The sequence below is a fragment of the Boeremia exigua genome (assembly GCF_020726555.1).
Source record: "Boeremia exigua strain MPI-SDFR-AT-0100 chromosome Unknown C7974scaffold_11, whole genome shotgun sequence".
NCBI lineage: Eukaryota > Fungi > Ascomycota > Dothideomycetes > Pleosporales > Didymellaceae > Boeremia > Boeremia exigua.
In genome coordinates, this window is record NW_025763528.1 from 320,257 (window position 1) to 338,280 (window position 18,024).

At 52.8% G+C, this 18,024-nt stretch overlaps 13 protein-coding genes across 13 annotated transcripts; 7 read left to right on the top strand and 6 right to left on the bottom strand.

Annotated features, from left to right (window-relative positions):
* Positions 1-147: 147 nt before the first annotated feature.
* C7974DRAFT_319020 (histone-fold-containing protein) lies at positions 148-672 on the top strand (the record flags this gene model as incomplete). The annotated part of the gene is made up of 3 exons (XM_046138686.1): positions 148-196; positions 246-505; positions 553-672. The coding sequence occupies 3 exons, from the start codon at positions 148-150 to the stop codon at positions 670-672; spliced, it is 429 nt and encodes a 142-aa protein (XP_045993157.1).
* A 434-nt stretch (positions 673-1,106) lies between these two features.
* On the top strand, positions 1,107-1,854 carry C7974DRAFT_416500 (Snf7 family; the record flags this gene model as incomplete). Its single annotated transcript, XM_046143991.1, has 4 exons — positions 1,107-1,142; positions 1,196-1,273; positions 1,330-1,545; positions 1,597-1,854. The coding sequence occupies 4 exons, from the start codon at positions 1,107-1,109 to the stop codon at positions 1,852-1,854; spliced, it is 588 nt and encodes a 195-aa protein (XP_045993158.1).
* A 769-nt stretch (positions 1,855-2,623) lies between these two features.
* C7974DRAFT_416501 (uncharacterized protein) lies at positions 2,624-3,204 on the top strand (the record flags this gene model as incomplete). The annotated part of the gene is made up of 2 exons (XM_046143992.1): positions 2,624-2,868; positions 2,913-3,204. 2 exons carry the CDS (start codon positions 2,624-2,626, stop codon positions 3,202-3,204), a joined length of 537 nt encoding a protein of 178 aa, XP_045993159.1.
* Positions 3,205-3,328: 124 nt separating this feature from the next.
* Positions 3,329-5,030, bottom strand: C7974DRAFT_465627 (pectate lyase-like protein). Its single transcript, XM_046146301.1, has 4 exons — positions 4,410-5,030; positions 4,189-4,358; positions 3,891-4,135; positions 3,329-3,811 (listed from the first exon to the last, which is right to left on the bottom strand). Exons 1-4 carry the CDS (start codon positions 4,559-4,561, stop codon positions 3,380-3,382), a joined length of 999 nt encoding a protein of 332 aa, XP_045993160.1. The 5' UTR covers positions 4,562-5,030; the 3' UTR covers positions 3,329-3,379.
* C7974DRAFT_43540 (uncharacterized protein) lies at positions 4,817-6,744 on the bottom strand. Its single transcript, XM_046145058.1, has one exon. The coding sequence runs from the start codon at positions 6,365-6,367 to the stop codon at positions 5,072-5,074; it is 1,296 nt and encodes a 431-aa protein (XP_045993161.1). The 5' UTR covers positions 6,368-6,744; the 3' UTR covers positions 4,817-5,071.
* On the bottom strand, positions 6,326-7,028 carry C7974DRAFT_43624 (heterokaryon incompatibility protein-domain-containing protein). Its single transcript, XM_046145116.1, has one exon. It carries the CDS (start codon positions 6,934-6,936, stop codon positions 6,439-6,441), a length of 498 nt encoding a protein of 165 aa, XP_045993162.1. The 5' UTR covers positions 6,937-7,028; the 3' UTR covers positions 6,326-6,438.
* A 93-nt stretch (positions 7,029-7,121) lies between these two features.
* On the bottom strand, positions 7,122-8,162 carry C7974DRAFT_318331 (Pre-mRNA-splicing factor of RES complex-domain-containing protein; the record flags this gene model as incomplete). The annotated part of the gene is made up of 2 exons (XM_046138650.1): positions 7,122-7,939; positions 7,994-8,162. 2 exons carry the CDS (start codon positions 8,160-8,162, stop codon positions 7,122-7,124), a joined length of 987 nt encoding a protein of 328 aa, XP_045993163.1.
* A 275-nt stretch (positions 8,163-8,437) lies between these two features.
* On the top strand, positions 8,438-9,078 carry C7974DRAFT_416504 (6-O-methylguanine DNA methyltransferase; the record flags this gene model as incomplete). The annotated part of the gene is made up of 4 exons (XM_046143993.1): positions 8,438-8,561; positions 8,609-8,621; positions 8,682-8,810; positions 8,886-9,078. 4 exons carry the CDS (start codon positions 8,438-8,440, stop codon positions 9,076-9,078), a joined length of 459 nt encoding a protein of 152 aa, XP_045993164.1.
* A 941-nt stretch (positions 9,079-10,019) lies between these two features.
* C7974DRAFT_43682 (uncharacterized protein) lies at positions 10,020-11,149 on the top strand. Its single transcript, XM_046145153.1, has 2 exons — positions 10,020-10,376; positions 10,427-11,149. Exons 1-2 carry the CDS (start codon positions 10,213-10,215, stop codon positions 10,773-10,775), a joined length of 513 nt encoding a protein of 170 aa, XP_045993165.1. The 5' UTR covers positions 10,020-10,212; the 3' UTR covers positions 10,776-11,149.
* On the top strand, positions 11,150-12,979 carry C7974DRAFT_43727 (Alpha/Beta hydrolase protein). Its single transcript, XM_046145182.1, has one exon. The coding sequence runs from the start codon at positions 11,523-11,525 to the stop codon at positions 12,849-12,851; it is 1,329 nt and encodes a 442-aa protein (XP_045993166.1). The 5' UTR covers positions 11,150-11,522; the 3' UTR covers positions 12,852-12,979.
* Positions 12,951-15,469, top strand: C7974DRAFT_43709 (heterokaryon incompatibility protein-domain-containing protein). Its single transcript, XM_046145166.1, has one exon. The coding sequence runs from the start codon at positions 13,050-13,052 to the stop codon at positions 15,024-15,026; it is 1,977 nt and encodes a 658-aa protein (XP_045993167.1). The 5' UTR covers positions 12,951-13,049; the 3' UTR covers positions 15,027-15,469.
* Positions 15,253-16,655, bottom strand: C7974DRAFT_43674 (Macrophomate synthase). The gene is made up of 4 exons (XM_046145146.1): positions 16,319-16,655; positions 16,089-16,264; positions 15,710-16,040; positions 15,253-15,657 (listed from the first exon to the last, which is right to left on the bottom strand). The coding sequence occupies exons 1-4, from the start codon at positions 16,570-16,572 to the stop codon at positions 15,480-15,482; spliced, it is 939 nt and encodes a 312-aa protein (XP_045993168.1). The 5' UTR covers positions 16,573-16,655; the 3' UTR covers positions 15,253-15,479.
* Positions 16,656-17,557: 902 nt separating this feature from the next.
* Positions 17,558-17,974, bottom strand: C7974DRAFT_416508 (uncharacterized protein; the record flags this gene model as incomplete). Its single annotated transcript, XM_046143994.1, has 1 exon — positions 17,558-17,974. The coding sequence occupies one exon, from the start codon at positions 17,972-17,974 to the stop codon at positions 17,558-17,560; it is 417 nt and encodes a 138-aa protein (XP_045993169.1).
* Between the last annotated feature and the right edge of the window lie 50 nt (positions 17,975-18,024).

Below are 18,024 nucleotides of genomic sequence, written 5' to 3' on the forward strand. Positions count from 1 at the left end.
ACGTGAGGCGGACCGCTGATTGGTGGCGCCCCGGAGAAGGGGCAACGTTGTTCCTGACATGCGCCGCGTCGTGTATACATAAAAGTCCGAGCTCCTCAAGGCGGCGCCCTGCTTTCGCGACAACCGAATACTGCGCAAACACCCACCATGTCCGATCGCGAGTTTGGCGGCAACGACGATCTGTCGTTGCCAAAGGGTGTGTTACGCGTCCATGTTGTGTCGATTCCGGCAACTAACGCGCCCAGCGACCGTGCAGAAGATTGTGCAAGACATCCTGGCGACTGAACCCGGCATGACATTTGCAAAGGACTCGCGGGACCTGCTCATAGAATGCTGCGTCGAGTTTATTACGCTCATCTCGTCGGAGGCGAATGAGATCGCCGAGAAGGACGCGAAGAAGACAATAGCATGTGAGCATGTCAAGGCCGCGCTGGAGGAGCTGGACTTTGGCGAGTACGTGCCGGCAATTCTCGACGTTGCGCAGGACTACAAGAAGCAGCAGCAGGTACGCGCCGCGCGTCCGCCATTTTGAGTTTGTCTGACCAGCAGCAGAACCGCGAGAAGAAGCAGACCAAGATCGAGCAGAGCGGCATGACCGAGGAGGAGCTCATCCGCGCGCAGGAAGAGCTGTTCCGCTCAGCCACTGACAAGTTCAACTCGGCGCCGTCGTAGCGCGAGGCACCTTAATGAATAACACGATACATGCTGCGAGGCGTTAGGGCGTTGACCACACAGGTCTTCGGACGGCATTTGGGACATAGATCAGGCACATCAAGGGACATTCAGTTCGGCTTCGGCGGGCCGTGACTTTTCAAAAAGCTGCAAGTCAGCCAACATAATAATACATGGCCACAGCCTTCTCTAACTGCATTGCGCCGTGCAGCTGTCTGCAACATGTCCCTCAAGTGCCACATGTTTGTACAATTGGATGCGCGTGCCAAACAGCCAAGCGTGCTTTCTCTGCAAGGCTGCGGCGCGGGGCGGTGACGTTGCGCGCCAACCCCACGAAGACCGGCAATCAGCCGCCGCAATCCACCTGCTGCCTATCACTTGCACGCCTGCATTTGACTACACCACAACCGCATACACGGAAAAACACCGTAACCATGTCCGGCCTCGAAAACGCCCTGTTCAACCTGAAGGTGCGCCAACGCATCTTCCTCGCTCATCCGCGCATGGATGCTGACCTCGACAGTTCACAGCCAAGTCGCTGAACCGCCAGTCGCTCAAGGCCGGAAAGGAGGAGGCGCAGGAGAAAGCAAAGCTGGAAAAGGTCTGCAGTACCTGTGCATACGCAGAGAAATCCTGACTCATCCTTACCCTTCACAGGCTATGAAGCAAGGCCACAATGACATTGCCCGCATCTACGCCCAAAATGCCGTACGCAAGCAGAACGAGAAGCTCAACCTCCTCCAACTAGCCTCGCGAGTCGACGCCGTTGCTGGCCGTGTCCAGACCGCCGTTACGATGCGACAAATCACCGGGAATATGATGAAGGTCAACCGCAGCTTGGACACAGCCATGAAGTCCATGAGTCCTGAGAGGGTACGGCAACTTGCTCAGAAGTGTTGGAAGACATTATTGACAATATTCCAGATCGCCGCCGTCATGGTTGATTTCGAGAAGCAGTTCGAAAACGTCGACTCCGCAACCGAGCTCTACCAGGACATCACCTCCTCGGCGACCGCTGTTGGCACACCGCAGGAAGATGTCGACCGCATGATGGCGCAAGCGGCAGACAAGGCCGGTGTAGAACTGCAGTCTGATCTCCAGGAGGCTCCCAAGACAAAGGTCGGTCCTACAGAGCAAGAAGAGGATGCCTTCACCGAGCGACTACGCGCGCTCAGGAACTAAGATCGCACCTCTTTTGAGGCATGTTTATATTCCACCACATACCGGCGCATTATGGAGTTTGGGAGCAGGGGCGGGACACTGCAGATTTCTCTTCCTGGGTCTATGACAATAGTATGCATTATCACTAGCACCAGCATCGGCTCCCCAACCTGTGGTTCATTTGACGTGATACAAACAAGCCAACTGACTTATTCAACCCTGGCCAGTCTTGGTAAACGAGACCGAAGCTGGAGGAAGCATCTCCACGTTACACCTGGGAAGAGAAATGACTAGTGGCAGGTTGGTGCTCACCCAAGTCAACAATCATAAAAGTCCACTGATGACCGCCGTTCTGGTCCAATCCGGCTCCTGAGTCTGGAGCATATACGGTCGCCATTTGTGACCTTAGGTTCTTCTGTAGATGCACACTGATACTACACCCAGACACGTCCGACCAGCCACTAGGCAGCTTCGTAGGATACAAGCCATTCCGATTGCAGTTGAGCCGTAGAACCACAACCACTCCCACATTACGTTCAAAAGAGAGATCCCATAAAACGTCGCTGATTACTGCCTGATTCTGCGTTCTGCCAAGCGTCTGGTCGGTGCCTTGGTGCAGTACGTATACCCATGCTACCACCGCGCTCAACACTCAGTCCACCTCGTCAGCACTCTGCTCTATTCTCAACCTGATCTTGGCACCAGAACTGCCCCGCGCTATACACTTCCTTCCATCTACCCACATTGCCTCTTACCCAAAACCACCTCCCGAAACCCAGCCTCTCCCCAAATGTCCCCCCACTTCGACGAAATCAAAGCCCACCTCCGCGCCAACCCAGCCCTGAAATGGGGCTTCGTGGTCTACCGCTGCACCTACGGCGACGACCCCTCCTGGACCCGCTTCCTGCGCCGCCTGGACACGCAGACGCGGGCGAACCTGCGCGCCCACGATGCCGAGGACCTCTATCCGCGTGTCGACTGGGCGGTGCAGCAGGATCCCGCGTGGGACGGGGCGAGCGCGGCGGTGATCAAGAAGTACAGCCCCTCTCGCGACTATATGTATCTGCTGACCCCAGCAGAGAGTTTGCCGCGTGGACGCAGCAGCATTTCCCCCGCAGCGACGGCGGGCCGAGGATGTTTGCGTGTCTTCTGGTTGATAGGGCGTGTTTGGATGCGCTGGACGCGGAGGGCGTGCCGGGCGAGGAGGAGTTTGATGCGGACGGGCGCTGTTGGGTGTGGATGGTGAGTCGGTACAAGGGGGAGCGGACGACGAGGGTCGGGGTTAGTTATGTGATGCCACGGGTGTGGGTGCTGCTTGATGTGCGGGGGTGGAGTGCGATCTGGGACGAGGGGCGCGTGGTGACGCCGTAGTGATGTCCGATAGAACATGCTAATGTGCTGCAGCTAGTCACTTTTGGATGTAAGCTTAAGACATCACGATGTAGACCAGCGGATGTTGAGCAGTGTAAAGAAGTAGGTTTCAGAGAAGTATGTACAAAGAATTCTCGAGAGACAGGCATCATCACAGACGGATGGCTTATGCTGCTTAGAATGCAAGCTTCTGTCCAGCATTAGCCACCACCGACGCCTTCACGTTGGCGCTGCCCAGCAGCGTGTACGGATAGGTAAACGAGCTCGCAGTCAACGTTCCCTTGGGCGCCGTGTTGGCGCTCTGCCCACCAAAGATGGTATCGATGACCACTGCCGAGCCATCGCTGGAGCTGCTCTCCGTGTACACCATCTTCTTGCCGCTGTTCTCGAACACGGTGCTCTGGACCAAGGCCTGGGCGCCCATGCGGGTGTTGACGCCTGTGTCCTGCTCGTTGTAGTAGTTGTTGAAGATGTGCGCGGTGCCGAAGCGCAGCAGCGGGCCGCGGGAGGCGATCTTGTAGAAGTGGTTGTTGGCGTAGGTTACGCGCAGGAAACCGGTGTCTTCGGCGGCGTTCTTGTCGGAGTGGCCGACTAGGGTGCCCTTGGACTGTGGTCTCATGTTAGTAGGCGTAACGGAGGTAGGTCACGTGGGAATAAAGCCTAGGCGACGAAAGAGAGAAACTTACGTGGTTGTGGAAGTAAGTGTGCGAGATGGTGACGAAGTCTGCTGCGTGTGACAGATCGACCAGGCCGTCGTAGGTGTCCTTGCCGACTGTCTCATCGCCGGAGAGGTCGCAGTGGTCGACCCAAACGTTCTTCGACTCGTTGATGGTAATAGCATCCCCGTATGCTGCGAGGACTTTGGCGATCTTCAGGTTCCTGATGATTACGTTCTTCTGGGCGAGAATCGTGAGACCGATACCAGTGAGAGCTAGGGGTGTCAGCTGATATAACCAGAACGGATATCTGTGGATATGAACATACAGCTTCCAGCCTTTCCAACGATGGTCTTGTCGCTTGTGACTTGGACCTTCGCAGCACCACTGATGGCGCCTTGCACAACGATGATGCGAGCGCCAGCAGCACCCGCTGCAGCTGATAGCTGAGGCAGTGTGCTTACGGTGGTAGTTGGGCCACCAGCACCGCCCTTGGTGCTGTCCGGAGGTCAGTGCTTGATCTCTTAGAAACTGTGATGGTACACATACCCTCCATTCTGCGTGGCAAAGCCGATGTTGGCGACATCAGTGACACTTGCTCTCTTTGCTAGTACCTTTGCAGCGCCCTCCTCGATGGTGGGTGTGGGTGCTGCTGAGACCAAAGCAGAGACGAAAAAGAGTAGAGTCGTAGAGAGCTTCATGGTGGATTATTCAAAACACAAAGAAGTGATCCGTGTACAGCATCACATCTGGCGAATCCAGGATCATTATGTATGCTCTGCGGCGTTTGGACTCTGACTCGCTGTATGGTGGAGTTGGAGAACCGCGCGCTTTCGCAATGAACATTGCTTGTGCTGACGGCGGATCGCACTGAAAGGCGTAGTCCATTTAATTGAAATGTCTTGTCGAACTATCCTGTAATTACAGATTAGTTGTGACCAAGACGTGTCGCAAGGTTGGATTCGACGTTCAGTACTTGGCGGGTCAGAGATATATAGTGGTGATCGGATAATTGTCCCGTTGGAGGAAGATTCGGGACCTGGCTACCCCAGATTCTCACCCTGACACTTTGTGCAGGGCCAAGACTGGGAAACATTAACGATCTTGATCCGGCGTTCAAATAACCGAAACAGGCAAGGGCGTGCATGTCTGATGTCCTTTATATGTTCCTAAGTGAATTCGCTGGGCAAGTACGATTCTAACCTCCTAACTTAGACTAGACGAAATTGTTCGAGCTTGCTCAGATCGTAGCATTCGCCCTGCATTACCCCTTGGATGTATGCATCCCCAATGAATTTGAATATTTGAAACGCCGCGCCCTCGTTTGTAGTACCAAGGTCCGTTTCGTTTCTAGTCGCCGCATTCGGCTCGATAGGTCGTAGAACGTAAGGAACTTTGCCTCCACTCAGCAGTACGATACTGTCTCCTTCTACGCTTCCTAACGGCACCCACCCGATGTAGCCCTTCTCTGTAATGGCGAATTCTCGCATTGCGAAGACTATATAGAACGACGATTGGAAATCCGAAGCACGGTCGGCAGGCTGTGTGAGAAGTTCAGAGTTGATGTAGTCTTCCCAAAGCCAGAAGGACCGAACATCACGATCATTCGCGGGCCGCACATCGAAATTATCCAAGTCGTTATTGGGGAAGATTCCACCGCACATTGACAGCCAGAAAGCAGTTGCGCCGTCCGGATATGGGCAGACATATGGCGTTTCGCATGCAAGCTCTCGCCAAGAACTTAGTCGCGTCTTCCAGGTCTGTCCCCAATCTGCAATTGACCTAATTCGGTCCACACGCAAACCCGAGATTATGACTTGGTCTGGGCTTGTGCGTTGCAAATCTGGGAGGTTGTGGTTGCTCGCGTGATATCGAGGAAGTGCGTAGTGCAGTCGTTCATACGGCGCTTGGTGCATCGTGTCACTTACGTGAGCCGTCCAATCTGGCACAAAACTCGGAAGTTGCAAGTCCAGCGTCTTGGTGCCATGCTTGCAGCTGAGGATGTCAAGAGACTTGGTACTCTTGATAGACGCCAGTACCACATCAAGATATAGACCCTTCGGCGGCCGGATGTAATCGGGCTGTATGGAATCCCGGACTGCCGGCTCCATGAGACCCAGCAGCCCATAGATCTTATCTCGTGGATCTAGGCATTGACGGAATCTAAAGTGCGTCATGATATTCACAAAGGTGGCACCCTTGCGAATAAGACGCTGTCGCAAGAGCGATTCCAGCCGCCGTAAGCTTTCGGCTACTCTCTCTAAATTCTGCATATTTTCCATTGGTGTATTGAAAGACGCCTGGAATTTACGACAGCAGGTTGAAAAGTGATGAATGTAATTCGCGTACCATTTGCTGAGTAGATCAGTGTTTATACTGCGGCTGCAGTATTGAAGAACAACGTTTGAGGCAAGACAATACTCCTGCACTGTCCACACTCGGAACCACCAAGGGGAAGCAAAAAAGGCGATGATGTGATTTTCCAACTCGGCAGAGCTGGCGTTCATTCCGTGGCTGGTGATATGTGGCTCTAACGACGGATCCTAATGCAGAGCTTCGTCACCCCCTCCAGCAACCATCAAGTCCGTGACTGCATCACACCCTGGCCATGTATTACCAAGAAAAACGATGTCTTGGCTAGCCGGTATATGTGCTGCATGTGAGCAACCTGGCTACTACGTTCATGGTGGTCGGCTTGATTGATACAAAGCGCATCAACCCACAGACACCTGGTTTCGCTCTCTCTGCGCAGATGCGTTAGAGCAACGTGGGGGTTGCTGATGACTGCAAACGGTCGTCCATCCAGCAAAATGATTTGTTGGTTAGTGGCCGCGCCCCATTCATACGAAAGCGCTTCAAACGGCTCAGCACGTTCTAAGATGCGAGACTGAGGCTGCACCTCATTCTTCCTGCCACTTGGTTCTTTTGCTTGCCATGGAGATGAAGTAAACGGATTTCTTTTGTGGCATCGTGAAATGGCTGGTATGGATGACCCCCGAAATACAAACACGAACTCATAGCATCCATCCTGAGTAACTGAGAGATTGTTTGGGCATACTGTTGTTCTGCCTGGCATGGAAGGTGGGGGTACCACTCAGCCTCCACTGTCGATGTGGTGGCTGTGCGCCGCGAGACTGCATCAGCGTAGACTAACAGACACAAGCGCGTGATTGATTGCACAGGTTAAATCGCGTCCTGAAAGCTGCGCCATGCCTGCAATGCGATGCGAAGACAATCATCGATGTGGTCTCATTAACATGCTTACTCATCCTGCTGCCACTGGTACTCAAGCTTTTCGATGTTGGCTTTACGGTTCCTCGACTTGAACCATTCGCTCTCAAAGCCATTGCCTCTGTCCACGCCGTCCCATCGATGGCCAGGACGGATACCGTATCGGTTTGGTTGAAAAGCGCCTGTGTATAGCGGCTTACCTGTGACACTGCGCCCAGCCTTCTTCTTGCGCAAGAATCCAGCTGCGGGGTCATTCCAGTGCCCTCGCTCCTTCATCTCATCGTTGAGTTCTGCATCGTCGGCGTACCGTGCAACGGTCATTGTCTTTGCATCTTGAAGTAACTGTTTCCTCTTTGCTGCCGCAGCATTCTGTACGTCGCCTCGAGCCTCTCTCTCTTTCTCTATCTTCTTGCGTTCTTCTTCTTCTGCCTTTTTCCGTGCTTCTGCACGTTTCATCGCAACGTTGATAATGCGACCGCTTGCATCTCTGTAGATGGTCTCTTGTGCTGCAGCACCCAGCTCTTTTGTAGCCTGCTCTGCTTTCCGCTGCTCTGCATCTTGTCGTTCCTTCATATCTGCGGCTACCTGAGCTGCTGTTTGTAGACCAGCTCTTGCGCCAGACTCCAGTCTCAAAACCCCTTCTGCATCCACCATTTCAGGCGCTTCGTCTTCGGCGTCCGCAGCTTGTTTACGATCGGCAGCGGTTGACTCTATAATCGCATCGGCGGCGGCTTGATCGGCGGCGAGTTGAGCTGCGTGCGAAGGTGCTGCGACTCCCACTGTGGCCCATGATGCGGCGCTGGCTCCTTTGGACTTCTTCTTGGATTTCTTGAGGCCTGCACCTCCCACTGAGATATATGTTAGTACGAAAAGAGCATGGATCTTGTTTCAGTGAAACGTACTGATCATGGGCGCATCCTCATCGTCTTCGTCGGCCTCATTCTTCCAGCCAAGATTGTCATCGTCGTTTATTGTGAGGCCACTATTCTTATCCTTTCTTTTGCGCTTCTTAGATTTCTTCTCCGAGTCTGCTGTGAGATAGTTCTTCGCTAAATAATCAGCGAGAGACATTCTGTGGTGAGTTATGCGCGTCGAAGCTGCTTGTTCTCATTGCGGCGCGAAAGCTCCGAGAACTACTGGTCTTGGCATGATGCTTGTCACGTGCGGACGCGTGAACGCGGTGCCACTTGCACCGAGCGATGCATCATCTTCTACCGACTCACGGTGTGCTCTTTCCACGATAACAACAATAGAGGGTCAGAAAGGTTGTTTTTAGCTCAGATATCTCACCCTGTGGCGCCACCAACGTCTTCAGGTTCTCAGCAGACGCAGTCAGAGTCAAGATTATGGCACCAGGCGCGCGCTCGGAGGAAGCGTGGCTATGGCATACAGCAGTCTGTGAAGCGATACAGGAGATACCTTCTGGTAGAGTGACGACTTACGCGCACATTGCAAGGCTGGTTGGGAAACGTGAGCGTCCCGCATGCATGGATCGATGGATCACTGACATGTTGTAGCGCAGTGCCCGAGGTAAGACACGGTATCACAACGACACATCAGCTATTCTGCTGCTAATACGTGACGTCAAAGACAAGTCGGCGTTTGTCTCAAGCATCTGCCTCCGCCATCAACAGACCCAGAAAAGGAAAGCCCAGCCTTCCACAGTGGCAACGTGCCCTGGCAGCGCGTGATCAACTCTAAAGGCGGCATCAGCCCCAGGTCAGTTTCCCGTCTTTGTCTAAGCCACTCCTTTTGTGTAACCTTCTTTGAGATCTTTGTCTGACAGCACCCAAGAGGACCAGGCGCCGCAAGCCGTCAGGCTGATGCCTTGAGAGCTGAAGGCGTGGAGGTCGACGAGGATAGCATGAACATTTACACCGTCAACCTCAAAGACTATGGGTGGTTCCCAGATATCCTTCCAAGTGAAACAGGTTTATTAGAGAGCAGCGACGAAGACGATGAGGAGACGGCAGCCTATCACACCTGAATGTGTTGATGCAACGTCCAGGAACGGCGGTTTGTCTATAGTATGGTTGTTCTGACACACTACCGCTCCACGAGGCCTGATTGATAGGATCGAAGATGAGCTTCGTGTCAGCGGTCTCGCCCAACCAAGCGCAGCGTTTCCGTGGAATGCAGACTATGGGGCACTCGCCAAGTAGGGTTCTTGGGTGGAGAGCTGGCCGTCCTAGCCGCAAAGGTGTTGGCTGGTGGCCGGCCATTTCCGAGACTGTTATCAGGCTGGAGTTTGAGGAGCTGGTCGTATATTTAGCCACGCATCATTGAGTGTACGCCGCAATTACGGTCGATACCACCGGAGGCGTCGGAGCGTTGCCATCTCTCACTCTCACAATAACAATAGCAATAGATTTTATAGTTGCTGCGAGCAGCCTATCGATAGCCGCGTGTTTGTTATTGAGATGACGGGATGCATGTTGGGATGCCGTGACGGCTACTGTTTGGGGAAGCCGAGATTATGTGGGGTCGCAGCGATCGAGGCTTGTGCATGCATCGCATCTCCACCCCAGCCAACGCTCAGCCTTCAGACCACCCACGTTTGCGAATGCCAGGCGCATGATCCCCTGATGATGCCATCATGGGCGAGGACCACCAACGCGTCAAACCGGATCCAAACCGGAGCTACGGGCCTCGGCGTATCGGAGCTGACCCAGGTGATCACGTAGCTAACGGGCTTCCCGCGATCTAAGCTCCATGCTCCTTATCAGGGACTATACCGCGGATAACAAAGGCGCCTTCCACGTATTGTATTGCATAAAGGGCGGTACTCCTGTAGGAGTGAACTGTTTCCCCGCGCTTCCATAAGCTTGTCCCCTATCTGAGTACCTACATACCTGCATCGCCACTTGCCTGCCTAGTAGTGACTCAACAAGACAGTCATACCCAAGACCTAAGACAGCTGCTTCCAGTCACCAGTCACGCCTTCATTCGCTGCTGAGCTTATTACTGCCTGCCGGCCCTGTCATACCTGCCGTTTGTTGACCTCGTCACTCAAACACTCCCTCCACTTCCAAGCTCTCTTACCTAGCTACCTACTCTACCCCAACGCGCTCCCATCCACACACTGTCCTCATCGATCAAGCCAGTCTTTGAGACAACCACCATGGCATCTGAGCAGACTTATACCGGCGATCTCCGCAGCGAAGCCAAGGAGTTCCGTCGTGACAAGGACAGCAGGGTGAAGTGGTCAAACGGACCATCGTTCGGCCCCGGTCGACGCGCCGAAGACGGCAAGCCTCGCCCTGCTCGGGTCTATCCCCACATCAAGTGAGCTGCCTTCGTTGCCTGAGTAGGAGAACACATGCTGACAGCCGCAGGTCATCCTACCCTGGCCCGATGAAAGCACGAACTGCTCTGAACAAGGACATGGCAGGTGCCAGCGACGATTCGTCTGCAGACGAGGAAGTTGAGCACTCGTCTACCGCACCTGCCCCAGACGCCGAGATTGCATACTCTTACGACGCCGAGCGAGGCCCCAGCCACGGCAGCCAAATCCTGAATGGCGCCCTCGAGAAGGCAATCGAGCGATACGAGATCCGTGAGACCGACAAGTTGATCAAGAACGAGTACGAGGTACTGGACGCCGATGGCGAGCTCCTGTCGCCAGCCCCGAAGAAGAGACATGTTGCGCCTGAGGATGCTGAATACGAGTTCGTTGACGCGTAACGCACCTCGACTTGCAACATCCAGCTTTCCTCTTTCACTCTATTTCCTCCCAGCGTCGAGTTTGCATACACCTGAGTGGCGTTTCTCTTTATAACTTACTGGCTTCATTGCTATCTACACATCCCGCAGGTTCGACCTGCTTATCTTGCATTGCACGGTTTATGGCATCAACAGGTGAGCGTACGGCGCTTTCTGAGGACTTGAGCAGCCCTATACCACGTTGGCTTGCTTCGAGGTTATTGCTTTGTTATTTGGCCATGGCAGATTGGTAATCTGGCAATCCTTGTCATCTGTCGCTGTCAGCTCGGTCTGGTACACTTAATTAGTGAGGACTAAGGCGAATACACATGGAGTTGCATGAATTCATGCTTCTCTAAATCTGAAATGTGTCAGGTTCACGTTTGCATGCTGAGAGTGGTGCACCTGATGCAACAAGTGCTGTGCTCTGCCTAGTGTTGCGTATCGGCGTTATCGCTCAACAGCGCATACGTCATCGTCAACCAAGCCCAGCGCACTGCGCCCTCTTCTAGAACGGTTCGCTTTTGCGCTTAATACCGGCCAAATGTACAGTACCAATCATCGTTAAGCGCGTCACGATCGTCCTTTTATTGGGCCTCCTGGCGCATCGTGCACTTACTGACATCTTGTTGATGGGCTGATTCTTCCCTTCGACAGCACCTGCTGTTCGGACTTCGCCCTCTCGGACTCGTGGTTATTTCCATCAACACTGCCCATAATCCCAGCATCATGCCTGGAAGCCGGCCGAGATGGGTGTTACACGTGCAAGCCGTGTTCTGGAGGTTTCTCATGGGAATCGGCATGTCACTCCACAAGATGGCACCACCTCGACCCTCTCGACCTGCGTTCTATAGGGACGTCGACGCGACTGTTTCGCCCATCAAAGGCAAATTTCGAATCCACTTCTACGTACCGAAGGACTATAAGCGATACAAGAAGCTCAAGGGAAATAAGAAATACCCTTGCGTCATCAACTTTCATGGTGGAGGGTTTGTGCTAGGGACTGCGCAAGACGATGCGCGTTGGTCGAATATTGTCGTTAAGGAGGTCGGCGCGGTTGTTGTCTCTGTCGCATATCGCCTCGCACCTGAGTATCCATTCCCGACTGCTGTAGAAGACGGAGCGGACGCAATCCTATGGCTTGCGCAAAATGCGGAAGAACTCATGCTGGATCCGGATCGATTCGCGATATCTGGTTTCTCCTCTGGTGGCAACATGAGCTTTACGGTACCCTTGTGTTTGCAGGGCGAGCTGTTTGACCGAACACCAACCGGCGCACGAATAATTGACGGACGTGCGGGTAGTGTGCCGAACGCTGTCATTCAGCCTCCACCAACTGCGAATTCGACCGCTATACCAGGTGGCTCCAGCTCTCGTATACCGCTTATGCGCCAACAGTCACGCCTTGACCGAATCGCCATGCTGCGTGAGACCGGCGCATCGTCGTTGTCTCTCGTTTCGTCGTACAAGGACGGCCCGGCGGTATCTGTCATGACGACAGCCAACAACAGAGTGTTGAAGATTAGAGGGATAGTGTCCTTCTATCCACCAACCGACTACACAATCACTCGCGCTCAACGAAGAGCGACATGCACACGTGCAGATCAGAATCTTCCTGCTGTTTTCACAGAACTTTTCGACGACTCGTACCTTCAACCGCCCTCCCTCGACCTCGCACATCCCTGGCTCAGTCCTGGTCAAGCGCCGACACGCATGCTCGAAGCGCTGCCCGATGATATTGTTATGTTTTGCTGCGAGTGGGACATGCTACTCGCCGAGGGTGAGCGGTTCAGGGACAAGCTGCAGAAGGAGCTTGGCAAGCGTGTGCACTACCACTGCGTACCTGGGCCGCATGGCTGGGATAAAGCGCCTAACCCGCTCAGGGAGTCGCCGGGCGCACGACAGCAGTATCTGGTTGCTTGTAAAGAGCTGAGGAGGATGTTCGATCTTGAGGAGGATGAAGAAGAGGGAAGTGAGCATGCTGAGCATGCAGACTTGCCGTGCAGAAAGTATCATAAGAGTGTGGATCTGGGGAAGCTGCAGGTACCATCAAGGTAACGCCTGGAGATCTCAAACTTTAGCAGTTATTCGTTCGGCGTTGTTATGGGTCATTAGCAAGTCGTCACCTTGTAAACCATCATCTCCTTCTTACTTTCTTCCCTTATGCAGTGTGTTTTCGTGCTTAAGCGAGGCTGACGCTGACGAGTGGGGTATGAGCTGCACCCTCATGCATCTTCAACGACCAACACCAACACAATGACACATTCATTGAATCAACTCTGTGACCGATGTCGCGAACTTGACCTAGAATCTTATGTGGAGCTACGAGTCAAGACAGGCAGAGGCACTATCGCGTTTATCGAGAAGGCCTCGATTCGGAAGACCTGTGAGCTGTGCACCCAATTTGCTCACATCTTCAGCGCGCTCAAGGCTCTCCGTGCACAGGTCTCAAATCTCGACTCTTTTACATTAGATTTTCGCCGGATTCAGCTCAATGATTTGACAATCGTTTACTTTCGTGTACGATTCATGGAATTCAGTAGAGTCCTGGATTTCGACTTTGACTTCTACCCCACTGCGGCAGTCATCGAAGATGTATCATCCCAGAAGACCTTGGTCCCTCTCTGCCAAACGATGCGATCCGGATCATCGAACCTTGGCTTAGCCAAGCAATGGCTACAGTCATGCCAGACCAATCACAAAGAGTGTCAGCAGTCGACGGCTTGGGACACTTCGCTGCGAGTGTTGAATTGCACAGGGCAAACTCTTGTAACTATCGACCCTTCAGAGCCGTATGCATGCCTCAGTTACGTCTGGGGCAGCCAATTGGTAGACCATCAGCTTGACTCCGCCAATCCTGTCCCGAACGTACCACAAACTATCACGAACGCAATGTCCGTATGCATCGCGCTTGGGATACAGTATCTGTGGGTCGACCGATATTGCATTGATCAAAACAATCCAACAGAGAAGTATCATCTCATTTCCAACATGGACAGGATCTATCAAGGTGCCGAACTCACCATTGTTGCTTCAGCAGGCCAAGGTCCTGACGACGGCCTTCCTGGCGTCCAAACCACTCCAAGACGCGTTCAACTTTACCTCAAAGCCGGAACACATGTATTCGCATCCACAGAAAACATCCGGGAACAGATCAACACATCGACTTGGAACAGTCGCGGATGGACCTATCAGGAGATGCTGCTCTCTCGTCGACGCTTGGTCTTTACCGATTCGCAGATGTACTTTCAGTGCCAGTGTACACACTACCTAGAAAGTCTTCATATGGCAGCAACAGCTGAATACGCTCCGTTGAGGGATCGGTATCGCGTGTTTCCTTCGCTCGAGGTGAGCAGTCTTCAGAACCGTCTGGCTGAGTACTATCAGCGACATCTGTCTGTGCAATCAGACGTCATTAATGCATTTGCGGGCGTGTGCAACTCCGCACTTGCTCTCAAGATTTCACCCATGTCCTCGAACGTCCTCAGCCACTTCTACGGTATACCAATACATTATAGTCGAACAAGGTTCTTAGTACGGAGGAACGATTTCCTGGTCGATTTGGCGTGGAGAGTCATGCATCGCGAATCAACCTTTGAACCACCGCAATTCCCACTCACGATTCCAACTTGGTCTTGGGCATCGCCTAAAGTACGTCATCGAAGCAGCGGGTTCTCTGGCGAATACATTCAGCCGCCAACCTTGACCATACCTGCGCCAGATCTGAACCCCCGTTGCGTGTCCAGTTCTGGGACGATAGTGGAACTGGCCAATATCCTACAACAAGATACCGGCTACACGGGTTTCTATCCTCAAATATTGCTTGATGGAATTCTCGTGAAAGTACCAGCCCAACCAAAATCCAGTACATTCTACCTTGACAGCCAAGAGCCACTCAACTTCGATACACTATATGCGATGTACTTAGGATACAATGAAAGGACTCGGCATCCCCAAAGCTGGACTCAAAATTTCGAAAGGCTTGGTTCAAACCTCTGCTTATTGCTACAAGCTCTGACCCCTGAGCAGCTTTCAGAGATGCATGGCACCCCTCATCTCACTGGGCGGAGTTGTTACCGTCGAGTAGGACTCTGGATTCACAACACTTCATGCGACTTCCTCCCGGGTCTTAGCTCATCAGCAAGTGTAATGAACGCAATGTGCAAACAGCTGCGGGTTGATTCTCCATACAGCGATTGGAAATGGTTCGATCGGCCACTCATCCTGGTATAATGGGTAGAGTGTCGCAGTAGGATGTGATGTGGAGCTCACGGCATTGCCGCGGAACAAATCTCCATTGTTCGTTTGCATTGATCAGACTTTCTGGAATTCGATTGGCTCCGCAGAGAAAAGCGTGGTCCACGTTCCAGATCTTTTCCCTGATTCTGCGTCGTCTTTTCGTCTCCGATCAGTCACATCTTGAGATCGAAGCGGTCAACTGGGTATTGGCATGGGTGGTATCAATCAAGACTGTGACTTGTGAGTCCAACTGATCGTATGTCAGACGATCTTTTTGACACTCTATGCGAGTTCGCCCAGCTGATACAATATCTCAAACTCGCTGTCATTAATCAGACATTGGTCAAAGGAGTGGATGCAGCATCATCTCCTAAATTATTCCATTTGACTGTCCCTACAGAGTTGTAGGGACGATTCCTGTCAACGCTGTTTTCGGATCAGTTTCATCTAAGCTCCATTGCTCGCCGCGTTCCCCTCAGGAGGAGCAAACTGCTTTGCAGAAGCCCTGGCCTGTGTCAAGGATCCATGGATCAACTTTGACAAGCCCCAGACATCGAACTGCACAGCAATTGCTCGGAATCCCTGCTGTATCAACATGGGCACCATATCAACACTCATTGCACCACTGTCTCGCATCAGCAAACATTCAACATCACTCGATAGTAAACATTACTCACCCGAAAATCGGTAGCCCGTTCTTGTGCGCCGCCGCGCCGAACTTGCCCATTGCCTCCACGAAAGCCGGATTGGGCTCCCCGCCCAACACACTCGATAGATCTAAACCGGCATCGATCATGTAGTCACCAGGCCCGAACATTAGCGCGTGTACACCAGGCACAGCAGCGATTTCCTCGGCGTTCTCAACGCCCTTGACGGACTCGATCTGTGGGATGATGCACACGTGATTGTTACTCGTTGCCACGTTGTAGCTGTCATTCGGATAGAGGCTGGCGTCCGAGACTGAAGGGCAAAAAGTCCATGGGCTGAAGGAGCGATGGCCAATGGGTGCTGGAAGGGTTTAGTAGGGGGATCAGGGACGTGTGGAGGAAGACGAACGGTAGTACATCTCCTTGATCATGTCTTTGACTTCCTGTGCAGACTCCACGTGCGGGATGACGATGCCTGAAGCGCCGGCGTCGAGAGCGGTGCTCAAAGAGAGCTCGTCGTTCTTGGGCACACGGACGATGACCAGAGCGCGGCCCTCAGAGTGGGCTTGTGCCGCGTGGATGGCGCTAATTGGTCAGCCGCGACGTTCTTTGCAAAGGCAGGCATTTTTAGTAACTCACTCGTGCAGCTCGAGCCTGTTGAACATGCCGTGCTCGACGTCGATCCAGATGAAGTCTGGTTTTGTGGATGCGAGAAGCTTGGTCACGAATGTGCTAGGGATGCCGTGAGCAACGCCAAATAGTGTCTTTGATGGGTCTGCCATGGCGTCTTTCAGGGCCTGGCGAAGATTGCCGGGGTATGTGAGCATAGCAGCGCGGTAAGGCGCTCTCGCATGCAGGTGAGGCTGCTCGCTGTAGGGTTTGAATTCGGCCATCTTGAGATCCCTTCTAGGTCTGAAGAGCTTTGGTGATGTGGAAGAGAATGGGAAGGACAATGTGAAATACTAAATGATTAAATTGATCTTGGAGCAGTGCATCTTGGCCTTTTATATCCCAAACTTCTGCACTTAGCCTTATCTAAATCTGTAAGCATTGTCGCAACGCGACGCCTATCACCTACCTAGGCACCAGTCTGTCAGACCCCTTACTGATTTAGGTAATCAATGTCCAGGTACTTGTGCATCGGACAAGTCTGTATGGTAGAGTGCTGGGTGGAGATGCCCGCCTAATTCGCTGTTAGACTTAGTGCTTATCACTAGGTCAATTGAAGAATAACCGTTCTGCTGTCAAAACGAGCATTGTGATCGACTTGTCGGATGCGGGCTAACGAAGACCTTGCCTGTACGGTATTAAAAAGGAGCACTGCCATGCAGGCAGCTGGAATCAGTGTTGTGGGTGGAGCTAGCGTGACAGGGCTACTCATAGTTGATTGATCGAGAATAGCACAGCCCTACACCAGTCTACTTCGTAGCAGCAGCTGGCTGATTGAATGTTTGGTGAATCGGCAACTCGGTGTTGCGTATAGGTGAATCTGACTCCAAGTGAGATTATCGCCTTTTTTGTTTGCAAAGTTTATTCCAAAATCGCAGTAGTTTGATTAAGTGGGGCGTTTCTCTGAGCGCTGATGTGAGATTGGGGGTCTGGAAACTCGGATATGCACGCAAGCGAACAAGCTTAGGATCAGCAGCAAAGCATGGCCAGGACACATATAAAGTTGCGGAATTCCATCAATGTATAGGATGACGTAATACTTAGTGTCGGATTACGAATAGTAAAGCCGGTGTTATAATCATAGCTCTGATGATATAACAGAGCTTCTCTGCTATTGCTCAAAGGGTATTCTCTCTTTTCATTTCAACCGCGTCCCGCTGTTTTGCCAGCTGATCGCTTTTCACGTATCGTTTCTTCGACTCAGGCCTTTCATGGTGATGGTTTTACCCACATCGGTTGCGAATAAGATGGGCTTGACGTCGAGTTCCTCAGCGGTGACTGCTGCGCGATGGTCGAGGCCTGGCTTTGATAGCTTGGGGACATGCTCTGTGCCGACGATTGAGAGCGCAGTCCGTTCTCCTGGCTGTAGACATGCGCACTAGGCTTCTGAAGAATAGCATTTACTGGTCTTGTTGGCGTCGATGCTGGTACAGGTGCTGGTGCAGGTACAGGCGCTGCGTAAACAATATCGCCCTTCTCTGCTGCCGACTCTTCCTCTAACTCCGCAGCCTTCTTCGCTTTTTTGCTTCGCGAGAACATCCAGCCAAAGATCGGTAGGATGACGAGCAGAACCATGACGCCGCCTGCCGCGATGCCAGCCCAAACACCCATGTGAAGTTTCACCATTGTGATAGGATCAAGAGCCCTTAGTCGAGAGGTAAGACCGTGCGAGATGG

What these genes read in the sequence shown, in the direction of transcription:
- C7974DRAFT_465627 (XM_046146301.1), bottom strand. Translation starts at nt 4,561, where the DNA reads ATGAAGCTCTCTACGACTCTACTCTTTTTCGTCTCTGCTTTGGTCTCA. An exon ending in TTTGCCACGCAGAATGGAGG is followed by an intron (nt 4,359 to 4,409) that starts GTATGTGTACCA and finishes ACCTCCGGACAG; the next exon opens with CACCAAGGGCGGTGCTGGTG. An exon ending in ACACTTACTTCCACAACCAC is followed by an intron (nt 3,812 to 3,890) that starts GTAAGTTTCTCT and finishes ATGAGACCACAG; the next exon opens with TCCAAGGGCACCCTAGTCGG.
- C7974DRAFT_43540 (XM_046145058.1), bottom strand. Translation starts at nt 6,367, where the DNA reads ATGAACGCCAGCTCTGCCGAGTTGGAAAATCACATCATCGCCTTTTTT.
- C7974DRAFT_43624 (XM_046145116.1), bottom strand. Translation starts at nt 6,936, where the DNA reads ATGCCAGGCAGAACAACAGTATGCCCAAACAATCTCTCAGTTACTCAG.
- C7974DRAFT_43682 (XM_046145153.1), top strand. Translation starts at nt 10,213, where the DNA reads ATGGCATCTGAGCAGACTTATACCGGCGATCTCCGCAGCGAAGCCAAG. An exon ending in CGGGTCTATCCCCACATCAA is followed by an intron (nt 10,377 to 10,426) that starts GTGAGCTGCCTT and finishes TGACAGCCGCAG; the next exon opens with GTCATCCTACCCTGGCCCGA.
- C7974DRAFT_43727 (XM_046145182.1), top strand. Translation starts at nt 11,523, where the DNA reads ATGCCTGGAAGCCGGCCGAGATGGGTGTTACACGTGCAAGCCGTGTTC.
- C7974DRAFT_43709 (XM_046145166.1), top strand. Translation starts at nt 13,050, where the DNA reads ATGACACATTCATTGAATCAACTCTGTGACCGATGTCGCGAACTTGAC.
- C7974DRAFT_43674 (XM_046145146.1), bottom strand. Translation starts at nt 16,572, where the DNA reads ATGGCCGAATTCAAACCCTACAGCGAGCAGCCTCACCTGCATGCGAGA. An exon ending in AACAGGCTCGAGCTGCACGA is followed by an intron (nt 16,265 to 16,318) that starts GTGAGTTACTAA and finishes CTGACCAATTAG; the next exon opens with CGCCATCCACGCGGCACAAG. An exon ending in AACGGGCTACCGATTTTCGG is followed by an intron (nt 15,658 to 15,709) that starts GTGAGTAATGTT and finishes GATGCGAGACAG; the next exon opens with TGGTGCAATGAGTGTTGATA.